The sequence below is a fragment of the Hyaena hyaena genome, unplaced genomic scaffold (assembly GCF_003009895.1).
Source record: "Hyaena hyaena isolate Hyena2069 unplaced genomic scaffold, ASM300989v1 scaffold_734, whole genome shotgun sequence".
In the NCBI taxonomy this organism is placed as follows: domain Eukaryota; kingdom Metazoa; phylum Chordata; class Mammalia; order Carnivora; family Hyaenidae; genus Hyaena; species Hyaena hyaena.
Window position 1 is genome coordinate 690952 of NW_024081365.1, and position 14926 is coordinate 705877.

The window sequence follows — 14926 nt, forward strand, 5'->3', positions numbered from 1 at the left end:
GGCGACCTTGACCATGTGTGCCCAGTGTGCATTCCCCCCCACTTTTTTGGTCACAGGTGGGCAGGATCTGTTAGGGACACTGGCCACTCTTGCCGGGCATCTTCAGCCTCTTCATCTCCCCCTGCCTTCTCTCTCTGAGTCTAGGAGTCACCTCCCTTCTCTTCTGTGTTCTCTTGTCCCACCTTACAAGATTAGTGTCTATAACAGTGGAGTGAAGAGTGGGTCCCCAATAAAGACAATTTAAGGATCCATGGGCAGTGGGGGCAGGGTCAGAATCTCTGGGCTCTGGACACTCACTTTTGCAGCCACCTCACTCAGCCTGTGTGAGCCCAGCAGGCCCCAGGATTTCCCCTATCAGTCCCCACTCTGGGACCGAAGACAGGGACTCCGACTGGTCGTTGGAGTGAGGCTGAGTGGCATCTTGTCTCGACAGCACTGGGCACAGGGCATGGTCTGGGAAACAGCTGTGGGAAGGTCGTTCCCCTCCCCGACTCCACCTGGTTTCACAACATGACCGAACTGGCCTCTGTTTGGAGCAGACTTCTCGTGAGTTATGTTTATGTGGCCTGATTTTCTGCATCTGCAAAGCTGAGAGGCAGGTCCTGGTGCACAGGGACCTCAGGTGCTGTTCTCATGACCACGCGATCCCCCCCCCCCCAAACCTGTCCCTTCCCTGCTCAGCAGCCAGGCTTTCATCCTTCTTGCATCCGAGGTGCCTGGGGCAGCTGGCTCTCCGTCATCAGATCCTCTGTAGATCCACCGTCTCCCTGCCAACCATCTCCACTTCCCTCTAAGGCAATGGGTCCCACCCAGGTCTGTGCACCTGCCACCCCTTGTCCCTCAAATGCTGGCTCTGCTGGAGGTGCAGATGTACATCCACGGAGGGGACCCCAGCATCACTGTCACAAGCTCTGCAGGGAATATAAAGCTACAGCTGGCGATAGGGAACGAGCCCTGGGCGCTGGGACAGAGCTGCCCTGAGCTATACAAACTATCACCATGGAACCTCTTCCAGGGTGGTGGGGCTTCATCTTCAGACATCTGGACTTTTAAATAAATTGTCTTGAATGTTAATGTTGGCAGCGAAGTAACATGCAGCTAGCCGTCTTCGACTGGCAGGTGCTGGTGACTAACTCTCAGTGAGCACTTAATGTGCCAGGTAATGTTCTGGTCCTTTCTGCATGGTGAAGTCACCATTTCTGTCATCACATCTCACAAGCTGGGAAACAGATGCACAGACAGACTCAGTCACGGGCATCAGATCTCAATTTAATAAGTGGCATTTGAGTGCTAACAGCCTGGGTTGCTCTCCCACACGTAACCTGGGGCTTTCACCCCTTTCTATGGGAGACTCGGAGCCCAGACAGCTGTTTTGAGGAGTTTCTATGTGCATGGTGAGTACACATTATCTTGCGTAAGCCTCACAGCAGCCCCGTGGAGGCCTTATGTTACGGCTCAGGAAGCTCAGGTCAGAGGGAGTGACTTCCCAAGGTCTCTCAGCCTCTGTCTGGAGGGCTGTGACGGACACTCGGGTCTGTCTGGCTCCAAAGTCCCAGCTCCTCCCACGCAGCCTGGTCGCTCTCTGAATCCCCTGTGTCAGACCTGGGCCCAGGCCCAATAGGGCCATCCGGGGTGGTGGACGAGTCTGGAGCTTGGCTTCTGAGGCTGCTGGGCAGGGCTCCGGGGCAGCCTTCTCACACAGGGCTCAGTCCAGGGAGTCAGGGGTGGGCCTGGGTCTGAGAAGCCCCACGGAGAACTTCACCGTGCTCGGTCCAGCCCGCTTCTCTGAGGTGAGAGGCACTGCCAGATCCCCCTGTGGACCATCTCACTGCCCAGGGCATAGTTGATGGCATTGATCGTGGGCACCGTTTTGGCAACAAGAGCTGGCACCTGTTGTGACAGAACAGTTCAGGGAAGAAGCTTCACAGCCTCGCCTCCTCTCCCTGGTCCCACTTAATGACTCCAGCCCCGCCATGGCCCCCATCCCCCACCGCAGCCACCGGTCATCGGTCCTTGGCCCGATTCTGCAAATCGTAAGGCTTCCTTGACCAGATGGCAGGTGATGCATGGAAACACGCCTCCCGGAGCACTGGTCTCAGCCTCGGTCCTGGAGTCTGGCTGCCCCTGTCACTCACAGGAGGCCTAGGCAATGCCAAGCAGTAGCCCCGTGAGACCCAGGAGACAAGCGTATTCCCAGTGCATTATGAGTGTTCAAAGGAAGAGAGAAAGAGACTCCCAGGAGGCCATAAGGCAGGAGGGAGAGATGGGGCGAGACAGAGAGACACAGTGATGGAGAGAGTTCTAAGTTGGGGCGCCGGAGGTGTCTGTACCATTTGCAGCTTGGGGGAGATGGAGCTCACATCCGCGATGGTGGCATAGAGATACAGGAGGGCATAGGGGCCCCAGCCGAACAGCAGCGTCCTGGCTGGCAGAGTGGTGTTCACCTGAGGAGAGAGAGTCACGGGAGGAAGGCGTTGACTTGCTTCAGGTGGCCGCAGCCCCACATGCGTAGGGACCAGTGGGCACTCAGCAGGCCTGGGCAGTGTGATCAGGCTGTGGGGCCCGATGGCCCTCTCTGGCGAGCAAGCCGTGGGACCCTAAGCCTGTCATCAAAGCTTACTTGGCCTCATTTGCCTTGTCTGTAACATGGCTTGATCATGCTTGACTTACCTGGAGGGGGACTAAGGGGCAGATGATGAGTTTCCTTCCTGGTCTGTGCTCTTTTTGAGGAACCCCAGGCTGCCGGAGTGTTGGTGTGTGAATGAGGCTCCCCAGGCTGAGCTGCTCCCACACCTCAATCCCAGAACCAGCTCACCATCAGCCATCAGCAGCTTCAGCCAGCTGGTGGGTCAACCTGTCCTGGGGTCAAAGTGGCTTTCAAAGGTAGGAGACAAAACCAGGGAGCAGACCCTGTGATGCCATCTACGGCCACAAGAAGGCGCACGACTTGAGATCTAATTTCAGGATGAAAGTTGTCTGCTTCCCCCTCACACTCAGATGTTAAAAAGCTGAAGCTCAACATCAGTGCCTATTTTCTCTTTGACCGCATCGCCCTTTAAGAAAGGAGGTGACTTAAGTTGAAAGAGGACACATTTTTTCATGGAATAAAAATGTTAGTTGGGAGACATTTTTTTTCTTGAATTGCCCCTCATTTAAAAAGAGAAAGAAAAGAAAGGAAAGGAGAAGAAAAAAGCAAAAAAGATGCTTCGCATTGCCAGAAGGCCTCCTGGGGCGGGGCCAAGGCCTCGTGGGGCGGGGCCAAGGAGTGTCACCTGGAAACCTCTCTGCTCATGGCCGAGGTCCCTGTGCCCACGCACAGCGACCTCTCCTGATGCTACCGGAACTGATGGTTTCAAGTCAGGCAGGAAAAAAGAAAATCGGTGTGGCAGCCCTGTGTCTTGGCCGAGTGAACCTCCGATAAATTGGGTCATGGAGTCCCAGAGATGGGTTTCATCCAATTCTGTTATTACTAGTTTCGAAGCTTGTAGCTACCTACTTAAGAGACCCTTACAGCCTCAATTTTCTACCCTGTGACATAGTGATAACAAAGCCTTCCTTTGAGAGTGGTTGCAAAGCTATGGAATGGCGGAATGCACAGAAAAATAGTATTAGTATCTGATTTTTTTTTGAAATTTCAGTGCTTGTTAAGGCTCATCTGCTGAGGTTGTCCTGGTGACAAAAGAAAATTGTGGAGAGGGAATATTAATGCAGAGATTCAGAAATGACCAGGAGAGCTTATTCTGAAGAATTATTTTTCTTGGATAAATGTGCTTGCAGGTGTGATTTTATGTTGAGGGTAAATTAGACATCTTGGGAGCAACTTAAAAGAAGCATTTGAAAAACATGTTATTTTGTGCCAACCTTTGAATTCTTGGGAACAATGAAAGGTGACAGCATGGATGGCGTCCAGCAGGGTGCCCTGGCTCAAGGTTATGGGGTCTGGTGAGTCCCAGCAGTCCTGACCCTTCCTCTCGGGTCTTGGCGATGCCCAGCAGTGGGGAGGGTGCATTCCTGCTCTAACCCCCCAAGCTCTGGGAAAGCTGCATTTTCTCCCGATCACTGAAAACAGAAAACCCCTCACCACTGTCTCTTACATCACTCATGTTCCCTGAGAGGGACAAAGAGAGGGAACTGGTCCTTACCTGGAGGTGGCCAGTTTTCCTGAGTTTCTGTTCCATGAGCCGATAGGATATGAACGTGATGGAGAGAGGCAGGAAGAAGTTGAAAAAAGCCATGGTGAAGAGGAAGCTGGTGAAGTTTCTGCAGGCAGGGTAGGTAGAGGAGTCAGGACCATCTCTCAGGGAAGGCTCATCGGCGTTTGCACTAGACAGTCAAATGTGGGGAACTGCTCTCATCAGACAAGTGCTCAGAGTATGGTCGTTCCCGGGTCCCAGATGAACTCCCCTTAGAGACAGGGACCCACTGGGTCCTCCTCGAACTTGCCTTTAGGAGCCAGAGAGCTGAAATGAGGGAGAGTCCTCCTTCAGCTTGCTGTTGGGTAGTTCAAGTGCTCAGTCTTGTTCTCAGTATGTGCCCCAAGCATGGAGAATGGGAAACATGTTTATCAAATGGAAGATACATCAATGGGCCAAGAGGAAGGATCATTCAAAGAGTGTTCCTGGCAGAGGGATTTGAAAGGGGTCTGCAGATGAGAAGGAGACTGGATGCTGTGTCATTGAAGGGATGCCAGGAGAGCCTGGTGTCTAGGTAGGGTCATGGGGAGGTGAGAGGACTGACCAGAAACAGGTGGGAGTCACAAGAAGGTAGATTCCCATTCTGCTAGGGGAGACCATGTTACCTTGGTGCTGCCCACTAAGGAGGGGTAGGAGGAAGGGCCGCCAGAGGAAGGGACACTGGTTGGGGAGATATCTGTAGGGAGCACCCTGGAGGGACACTTGGACCAGACCTTGGGTCCTCAAGTACATTTCACCTGGAAAGACTGTCATCAGGGGCAGGCATTTCATGAGTAAACATAGTAAACATGGAAAGCAGATGAATGCAACATGGTCCTAGTAGAAGCAAGAGGGAGGCTGGATCCCACGTGACACTTCCCTAAGGTGTCCCCTAAAGGGTTTCCTTAAGTCCTGGTGTCCCCAGAGCCTTGTGGTTGGTGCAGTACTAGACATATGCTCCATGATGGTGGAGGCCATCATGCATCAATTTTGTCTCCTATGACTAGGTCCAAGGGTTGGTTCACAGTAGATGCTCAGGAAATTCTGAGAACTGAACTCTATGCCAAGGAGGTCCCTCCCAATGCAAAGACCTTAACATTTTTTGAGTCAATTGAACAAGGACATGGCTCCCACTAGAAACTGGTCAGGTCAGAGCTGGGACAACTGACCATGTTGAAGATGGTGAAGGGGTCATGGGGCTCAGTTGTAACAGTTCAGGCTGTTGTAACTGACATAGGCCAACAGCTCACTGGGTAATGCCCCCTCTTGGGTACATACACTCTACACCCCAACTTGTATAACATGCCCATCACTTGGTCAGCCTTCAGAATGGGCTTGCCACAGTTCTATTGTCCACTAGTAAGTGAGTGTCATGACTAAGGAGTTGAGATTGACTGGCCAATGTTGACACTTCCCCATTGGATTTTCAGCTGTGACACTGCTGTTATAAGGACTCAAAGAAATGTTCCCAAGGAAGGGAGACTTGAAGCCGCTCCTCACACCTCACCTGTCCCCCCTGGAGTAGTCCAGGGTGCAGCATGTCCCCAGTGGCTCATAGTCATAGTGGCCCCAGCCCAGGAGGGGCAGTGCTGCCCAGAAGGCAGAAGACAGCCACACACATATCACCAAGGAGATGGCCGTGTTCCATGCCAGTTGGCTTCCTGAATGGGAGAGAGGAGGAGGAGGGTTGAGCTAGGCAGAGTGAAAAAGAACAGACTTCATGGTCACACAAAATGTTCCTAAATCTTGGCTCTGATGCTCACTAGCTTAGTGCCTCAGGCAAGTTAAAAGTTTCTCTGAGCCTCCATTTTCTCCTCCACAAAAGGGGAGTGATAATCCTTACCTCAGAAGATTGTTATAGAGAATAAAAGAGATAATAGGTGGTGAAGGTCTCCTGGTAGATACTCTATTCTGTCTTCTTTAGGGGACAAAAAAGGAGGGAGTAGCAAAGACATAGGTGTGTTTTCCTAAACCAACTTAGTGAAGAAGCATGGGCAGTGGTTCAGGTGAGGGTCATGAGGGAGGGAGGCAGAAGGCTGGACGTATCACCATCCTGAGCTGTTACCCAGAAGCAGGCCACTGTCTCTGCTTCCAAGATACCCTCAGAGGACTCTTGACTTGGGGCTTAGGGTCCTGTCTCAGTGCCAGTAACAGGGTCTTGGTCCTAGCAGCATTTTTTGACATGGCCAGTCTCACTGACCTGACCTCTTCCATGTCCCCTCTCTGCTGCAGGCTGATCCAGCCCTTCCTATCCAGTGCTTCCTCCTGGACCTACCTTCAGAATGCCTTCCCCTTGAGTCTCCTTTGTATATGGTTTATTTGTCATGTTCTTTTGTAGACAAGACCCCAGCAGGGCAGAAGGCAGGAGTCCATGTGGGATTTGATCAACAGAGAAGAACAGGTCTACAACATCCCTCATCTTGACCCTTTACTTCCATTGATACAGCCCCAGATGCAGTTTGCTTGAGTGTCATCCGCTGCTATGGACTGAATGTTTAGGTTCCCACCAAACTCATATGTGGAAGCCCTCATCCCTGTGTGATGGTATTTGGGGGTGGAGCCTTTGGAAGGTAATTAGGTCATGAGGGTGGAGCCCCCATGATGGGATCATTTCCCTTAAGACAGATGATCTGTCTTCTCCATGTGATGACTCAGCAAGAAGGCGACTGTCTGTAATCCAGGAAGATGGCTCTCACCAGAACCCAACTGTGCTGGTGCCCTGATCTCTGACTCCTGGCATCCAGAATGGTGAGAGATACATTTCTGTTGCTTAAGCATCCAATGTATGATATATTGTCGTGGCAGCCTGAGCTGACTAAGACAACTCTCCTCCTAACTTTGGATACAATAATTAATACCTACCATGACCCATGTGTTGCTTTTTTGCTTGTGGAAACAGCTGACCGAGGTGACATGCCCAGGGTCACCCAGTATGGAGTAGATAAGTTCAGACGCCCTCCTTTCCCCTTCCCTGTTTTCATATTGCTCCACGGTGCCCTCCAGCACAGGAAAGGCTTTGCTCTAGGGACCCCTGGATAGAGACTAACCACTCTCTATTGAGGTGGAGAAGCCTGTTGCTGTTATGCATTGTATATGTGCACATGTGTGAGTGCATGTGTGTGTGTGTGTGTGTGTGTGTGTGTGTGTGTGCATGCACAATGGCCTGAGGGAGCTTTGGGGGCTGGGTTGGGATGGGGGTGGCGGGGGAGGAGCTCCATGGTCAGCTGGGGGAGGCGGGGCTAACGTGGCACTAGAAATGGTAAGAACAAAGGCAATTTTTTTGGCCTGGAGAGAGGTGTGTGGCTTTGCCAAGGACAGGGGACTATGCGTGTGTGGCGAGGGCAGATCTGCAGATTCCAAAGGGGCCATGCCCAGTGCTTCAGGCCACACTGGCCATGGCCACCACAGCAGTAGCCTCCATGCCAGGCAGAGCCACAGCTCAGAACTTGGGGCCCAGCAGACAATGGGAGCGAACCCCGGGGAGGCGTCCAGGCCATACCCATCCCAGCTCTACCTTTACAAGCTGTGTGACTCTAGGAAAGCTATTTAACTTCTCTGAGCTTCTGCTTCCCAGTCGGCAAGTTGGGGGTTTGCAGTGAGGGTGAGCTGAGTCACAGCTCCCCAAAGTATGCTCACTTATCACTGGCGGTGAGTGGGTTTCTCGATGATCTGTGGGGGAAAATGTTTTTTATTTTAATGTGTGCTAAAATTATAAGAACATCACAGTTGTGATTTCACAGATATTGTTGAGGATGAGACTAAAGCAAGTGTTTAAATTTTTTAAGGTGAATCACTTTTAAGAAAAAAATCACGTAAATAATAGAGCAGGTGGTACACGGATGTGGCCAATTATGAAGGTGATATTTGACAATACAGCTCAGGAAATCTAGAGCCAGACTAGTCTTCATGACGCCTTGGCACGGCAGAGGCCCCAGGGACACATGCCAGCCACCCACGCACCCACACCCCCCCCACACACTCACTGCCTGTCTGCAAGAGCATTTTCTGTATCCATGATCACATTTGAAGTTCAACAACTAGGAGATTGGTTACAAAAATCTGCTTTTAGAGGAGACTAAGGTTCAGAGAGGACTCCTGACTTGCCTGAGGCTGCATTGAGGGCACAGGCAGCCTTTCTGGCATATGCCTCAGCTCCTTTCTTGTCTGCTCTCCCTGCCTCCCTCCTTTCCCTAATGCCCCTGTCACACACTCATGGACACGCACACCCACCCACACTCCCCTGGAGTTCCCCCTGGACTGGGAAACACAGTGTAGACCTTTGTCCTGACCGCCCTCGCTGTGTAAATGTCCCTTCACTCCGGGAACCCAAAGACGTACGTGTGCAGTAGTGGTGATAGCGCCCCCAGGCGATGGCTGCGCTGCTGCAGATGCTGGCCAGTGCCGTCACAAAGCCCTGGAAGCCATGAGCCTGGCAGCCGTTGGAACCATAGGGCCAGCGCCTGTGGGAGACACTGGGACCAGTGACCCCTTCCCTCTGTCACTGCCCATCTCCCACACCTGCCGCTCAGAAGCTTGGAGGCCACCTTCCTGGATGTTGGTCCAGCTCGCCAGAAGGGGGCTTCATGGTCTGTTTTTCCAGAGGAAATAGAGGCCCCAGAGGTCAAGTCCCCAAGGTGAATGGGTGGAGCCCAGTGCAAATCCCCTGGGCTCAGTGTCTGTCCCTGCATCTCAGTAGGACCAAAGGGTCTCTCCGTGTGGCCAGAAGCCTCCAGCATGGGAAATGGAACATCATAGTCAACAGGAAAGCCCACGCCTTTATTCTATAGATAGGGAAACTGAGGTGCAGAGAGGAAAAGGTACTGAACCAAGGTCAGACAGCAGATGAAGACTAAGCCAGAGGGTAGACCCCAGGGTTCCAGCTCATAGCTCCACAGGCCAAGCAATTGTTGCTCTCCTCTCTGAGCCTGGGAAGGGGCAGGCAGAGATCAAGACAAGGAACCCTCACTGATTCAGACCCCACAGACTGGTCAGCCCTGAGCACGCATACTCGGGTGCACTCCAGCTTCCGTTAGCCTGAAACCAGAGCAGGGATGCTCAGTTCGCTTAAGAAAAACAATCTTGGAAACACCCAACACCCATATTGAAAGATTCTAGTTTGAACATAAGGAGGTTTTAGACACTTGTAAAAATCCTGTTTGCTTTTACGAACACTTATGTAGGGCTTTTTGGGTACCACACTTCATTTGAAGTTATTTCCACATAATAACAAGTTAAAACTTCCAGCCACCATATGAGTTAGGTAATAATATTCAACTTCTAGAAGAAGCCAAGAGATAGAAACACGAAAGCCAGGACTCCACAATCTGGGCAGCCTGGTTATAGGGCCCATGCTCTTGATAGTCAGCTCCGATAGTCAGCCAGCTCTGTTGGTGGGGTTTAAGCGACTCCTGTGTTCTAGAAATCAGCGCTGGTTCTTCAGGGATAGTCTGGAACTCGGATTTAGCCTTGTGCTGCCTGCCCACCCTCTCCCCTACAGTTTTCCATAGGTGGGAAGAGTGCCTCTGTGCTGGCTGCCCTGTGCCCAGAGGTCAGGCCCCACGCTGGGCCTCTGAGAGCAGGGACTGGGAGGGGCTGGTACCGGAGGAGGCTGGATGTGGCCGCAACGAGAGCATTCAGGCTGATCCCACTGTCCGCCAGAGCCAGGCTCAGCACCAGCAGGTGGGAGGGGGTCCGCAGCTCCGGGGTCTTGCAGAAAGAGAGGATGGTGAGGCTATTGAGGCAGAGGCCGGTGAGAGCTGAAAAGAAGGGGGTGGCTGGCGTCAGGGCTGGAGAGGCCGCCTGAGGTCAGAACTGGGGGCCTGGGGTGGACAGAGCCTCGGCAACCTTGTAAGTGCAGATTGTCAGACCTCACTGAGAAGGGCTGGCGCTCAGACACCAGAGGCCAGAAGATGTACATCCTGCCTCGTCCCAACTCAAAGATAAGGAAGAAACCAATAAGGTACAGCATGGTTCATGCTGTAATGGTCACAGTCACCGACAGCTGCTGACACTTATAGGCTAGGGCCGAGCACTTTCTGTGGATCCTCCCATTCAGGCTTCACCAGCATCCTGTCCCCCCCGCCGCCCCCCCCCCCCATGTACAGCTGGGAAACAAGCTTAGGGACACTAGCTAACCTGCCCTAATCACACAGCTGGTGAGTGGCAGAATTAGGACTCAGACTCAGGTCTGTTTAATTCCAAAATGCCACTCTGAGGGCTGTTCGGCAATGTCAGGGAGAGCCTGGGAGAGGCGGGTCGAGGGGAGAGCTAGGAGCTTCCTGGGGCAGCAGGCGAGGAGGTGAGTTCGAGAGGGTGACCTCAGGCAGACCAGACCCCTAGTTTTAGCTTGGTCACCCACTTGCTGCTCCTTTGGTCTCTGAACCCTGGCTTCCCCATTGGAAGGGAGGAGTGGGGAAAAATCTTGCCTTCAAAACTACGAGTGTTAGGTGTGGAAGAGCATTCTAGAAAAAGGGAACAGTATGTGCAAAGACTTAATGTTGTAAAATTTCCAGGCACATTTGAGGCCTGAGAGGGATGCTAGATTGTAGAGTTCCCAGAAGAGAGGAAAAGGGGCAGGGCCCCTAGACAGTTGTGTCCTGAACCTCCAGGACCAGCCCCGTGGCTGCCACTCCCTCTCCACCATCAGCTCTCATTGGGTGAGAAATGGGCTGATTATTTCTTTGGATCTGCTGTGAAAAGGGCTGAGTTCCCTATTACCTTAGTCATGGACTGTCCCAGCACCAGGGTCTACAGTCCTCACTCTGGCCTCAGGAAGTATCTCAGGGATTCTGGGCTGAGGCAGGCACCTTATGGACCCATGAGGCCCCTAGAATGCAAGTGCTTAGGGCTGGGAACAGAGATGGTGGGAGTAACGTGGGGTTGGAGAGGATGGGGGCAAATGAAATTAAATCCTGAGTGTCTGTCTAGGCCAGCACTTCACACTCAAGACCCCATCTAACCTTCACCACCACCCACTTGGGGTCAGAGAGCCCAGCTGAACTGATTATAGTCACACAAAGAGGAGGTGACAAAGCTGACTGTCTCCAGAGCCTCCCAGAGGCCTGAGCTTATATGGGATTCTTAGCAGGATTTCCGGGGAGTGGATTAAATGTTCCCCCAGCTGGAAGGACATGAAAAGGCATGAACCCTGGTTCTTGGTCATGTTCTGGGCAGATGTCCCTCACTCCCTGGGCCTGTTCTCTCTCGGCTCCCAGACTGCAGCCTGCATCTCACAGGTGCACCCATCAGAAGCCCCATGGGTGGAGGCACAGAGAAGCAGGGTTTGGGGACCTCTCCTTGTCAGCTCCGTGGCTGTGACCTGAGTTCTGGGAGCCCACTGGGTGCCCGATCCACCCCAGGTCTTTCCTGGCTCACCTTCTACCAGCAGCACCATCCCCACAGCCAGCACCTCCAGCTCCCCGAAGCCGGTGGGCAGGGACCCAGGTTCTGCCATGCTTGGCCCTTCTCCCTGCCAGCCCAGCTCTTCTCTGGCTCGCCAAAACCAAGTCCCACCTTTTAAAGGGCCATTCCACGTGCTGGCACATGCAGGTGATTATGCTAGACCTTGGGCTCCTTCTTGCTGCCCCCTGCCCTACACTGTGCTTTTGGCCCAAATAGAAGGAACCCATTCACCAGTTGGACAGTGCAGTCTTTGTGAAGCGGGAATGGAAGCCTGTCTCATTCATTTTGGCCCAATCAGGCAGGATTAAAGTCCCAGGATCCAAATGGTGTGTGGCTGAGAGCCAAATTAGAAAAGAGTTGCATAACCAAGGGAAGGGTAGGGAGCAGAAAGAGGGATTTGAGCGGCAGCTGTGCTTGAGACTGGGTCAGGAGCCAGGCCCTTCCATGCGTGTGCTCACAAGCGACTGGGAAAAGAATGATGAATCCCAACTGGGACTAGTGACTGAGGTTGCGGTTCTGAACCTGCCATTAACCAGCTGCCAGGGCTGGAGTGGGACCATCGGGGTCTTCTCAGTTTCCTCCTCTGCACTGTAAACATCCTTCCTAAATCTCAGAAGAACACATCATGAATATGGCCTCCAGGCTGCACTGCCCAACTGCCACAGGGCATTTAAGCCATAGGAGCAAAAATCTCCCAAAGGCACTAGCTTGGGACAGAGGGACTGCTGTCTTAGTGGCCCCATGATCCCGCTAAGAGCTTTGGCTTCTACAAATGTGGTCCTATTACAAGTTACCCTGTACCAAGTTACACTGGCCAATGGTGTAACATCTGGAAACACTAGTCTAGAGTGATTTAACTCCTTTTCAGATAAAGAATCCAAGGCCCGGGGCTCTATCAGCAATATAGTTAACATTGAGGCCCCACTACGAGCCAGGCTCTGTGCTGACTGATCTTAGGATGATTCCTACTACAATCCCATGAACCAGATACCGTCATCCTTTGCATTTCATGTGAGAGAACAGGCTCAAAGCAGTTAAGAATTGACCTGAAGTCATGTAGTAATTTGTGAGTTAAGCTGAAACAAAAGCCTGGTCTCCTGTCCCCCAGCTCTGGGTCAAGCAGCTCATTCTATTCCATAAATGTTCATTTCCCATGCCTTTCCTCCAGTGGTCCCCACCACCTCACAGTGCTTGCTCACATCCTCCTGGAAAACTTTCTTGATAACCTGGTTATACTTTTTCCTAATTTCTATCTTGCATTACTGGTTCATACATGTGTCAAGTTGTTTTCATGCCTGCAAGATCGCGGAAGACTTCAAGGGGGACAGGAAAGCAGGTCAGGGCCAGGAATCAAGACCAGAGCTCAGTTAGAGCAAAGAGGGACGAGAAGACATCTCCAACAGAAGAAGGAAAAGGCAGAGATGTGGGAATGAGAAGGGCCACACTTTTTGGTTTGGGGAGGAGGAGGGACAGGTGGCAAGCATTGAGAAAATCAATGGATTGGAAGAGAGGAAGAGATGGGAACCAACATTTCCTAGAAGCCAAGATTGTCAAAACTGGCCTGGCACAGAGCTAGGCAGTTCATGTGTGCACTGCAGCCCTAGGTATCTGTCTTGGCCACACCTCATGGGTCTAGGCCTGCCTAGGCCTAGGCACTAGGGAACCTTCTGGAAAAGCTAACGGAACCAGATAGGATATGCTGGACCAGAGAGCAGAGCCTGGGGGTCAAAGGTGATGAATGAATGAGTAAGGAATGAGATCTATGATGGGAGGCAGGTAACAATCAGTAAAAACTAAAAGCACTCTCTCTTAAAACTGTGAGATCCTGCTCTGGGACTTTCCTCAGAGCATGAAAACCCAAGGAGAGGGATGCTCTCTGTCCTCATGCAGAGACCTGATGCCTTTGGCATTGATGATAATGCCCACAAGGGCTTGGCTTGGACGTTGTGCTCTGAGACTGGGTGTGCAGGGGGCATCAGGGAGAGAGCTGCTTGCTCAGCAGAACGGGCAAGTTCATGAGTCCGTAAGGCATACCTCTGGGGTCTCTCCCCAAGTGTCTGAATCTTCCCAATTCCTCTAGGAGAAGGTGCTTGTAAGTGCCAATGAAACTGTGTGCTTACTACTTAGGAGGGAGCTTCTACTCCCGTAGGCCATCAGAATCTGGGAAACTTGAGTGGTTTAATTTTCATAAACACCCTGAATAGAGTAACATTACTTCCCTTTTTCAAATGAGGAAGACACAGACTCCAAGAGAGACCGTGTAACTTATCCAGGGTCACAGCCTGTAAACAGAAGAGCTGGGATTTGAACCCAGGCTGGCCTGGCCCTCGAGCTTGGTCTCTTTCTAGTGCCTTTATCACCTTCATCTCATTGCTTTTTCTCTATAGAACAGTGTGTCACAGGAGAGAACTGCCCATGGCCCTCATCAGAGCCCAGGTCTGTCTTCATCTTCTTGGAGCCCAGGCACCCCGGCAGGGTCCACATAGCCCACAGCCTAGCTGGCATGAGGTGACTTCGCAGGTGGACAGCCAAGCTGGCCTATCCAGGAGCCACTTGCTCCTGGGTGGCTGCCTACCTGCCTCACTTCACCACATCCTGGCCTCTCTGGGCCTGGGGCTGTTGCTACGGAAGACGATCTTCCACCCTCACTCTTAGGACTGGGTGATTCCAGGAGCAATAAGCCGCTGAGTGCTGTGGCCAGGGCTCTCCTCCCTAATCTGCAGTCTGTCTGTGTTTATCTGATGGCCTGGGGAGGGGGGGGAGCTGATGAGCCAGTGGGAAGCTGCTGGGCTTCCTGGGTTGGGACGACAGAGCAGTCCAGGGACAGGCCCGTGCCCGGGCTACAGAGGAGCCAGGAGCCATGAGGGTGGCAGTGGGCATGCTCTGGCTCCTGGCCCTCTGGGAGCACCCCCGAGCCCAGGGCTCCTGCCCCTCTCAATGCAGCTGCAGCCTCCACGTCCTGGGTGATAGCAGCAAGGCCAGGTATGGCACTAGGTGTGTGGGATGGGTAGCCCACTGCTTCCCTCTAGCAGCTTGGCTGGGTTGGGAGGGCTGGATGCAGGGCCCTCAGAACATGGCTGGGTGAGACTTCTATCTTCCAGGCCCTTGAAGCCCAGGTGTTCTAGGGGGCTGGTCTGCTTTGCATTGTCCTCCAGCCAGCAGGGCATGGGAAGTACCAAGTCCCTTTACACATGGGGGCAGGGGTGGGACACATGTGTGCCCACTCCAGGAGATCCATCCTGAGTCTTCCTCCTTGATCTTGGTGGAGGGAAACCCTCTCCCTTACCCCTTTCTTTTCTTTTCTTTTCTTTTCTTTTCTTTTCTTTTCTTTTCTTTTCTTTTCTTTTCTTTTC

At 52.5% G+C, this 14926-nt stretch overlaps 2 protein-coding genes across 3 annotated transcripts in view; one reads left to right on the forward strand and one right to left on the reverse strand.

The window, feature by feature from the left end:
* Positions 1 to 1758: 1758 nt before the first annotated feature.
* RGR (retinal G protein coupled receptor) lies at positions 1759 to 11625 on the reverse strand. 2 transcript variants are annotated; one of them, XM_039218072.1, is made up of 7 exons: positions 11547 to 11625; positions 9772 to 9928; positions 8511 to 8632; positions 5680 to 5833; positions 4143 to 4260; positions 2331 to 2444; positions 1759 to 1890 (listed from the first exon to the last, which is right to left on the reverse strand). In XM_039218072.1, the coding sequence occupies exons 1-7, from the start codon at positions 11623 to 11625 to the stop codon at positions 1759 to 1761; spliced, it is 876 nt and encodes a 291-aa protein (XP_039074003.1). The 2 variants fall into 2 exon arrangements, with proteins under 2 accessions (XP_039074003.1, XP_039074002.1); XM_039218071.1 differs by having other exon boundaries at positions 8511 to 8644.
* Positions 11626 to 14433: 2808 nt separating this feature from the next.
* The window catches only part of LRIT1 (leucine rich repeat, Ig-like and transmembrane domains 1), a 9961-nt gene continuing 9468 nt past the window's right edge, over positions 14434 to 14926 (forward strand). Inside the window, exon 1 of the mRNA XM_039218059.1 lies at positions 14434 to 14555. Within this exon, the coding sequence (XP_039073990.1) occupies positions 14434 to 14555 (122 nt within the window). The remainder of the gene's footprint in view (positions 14556 to 14926) is intronic.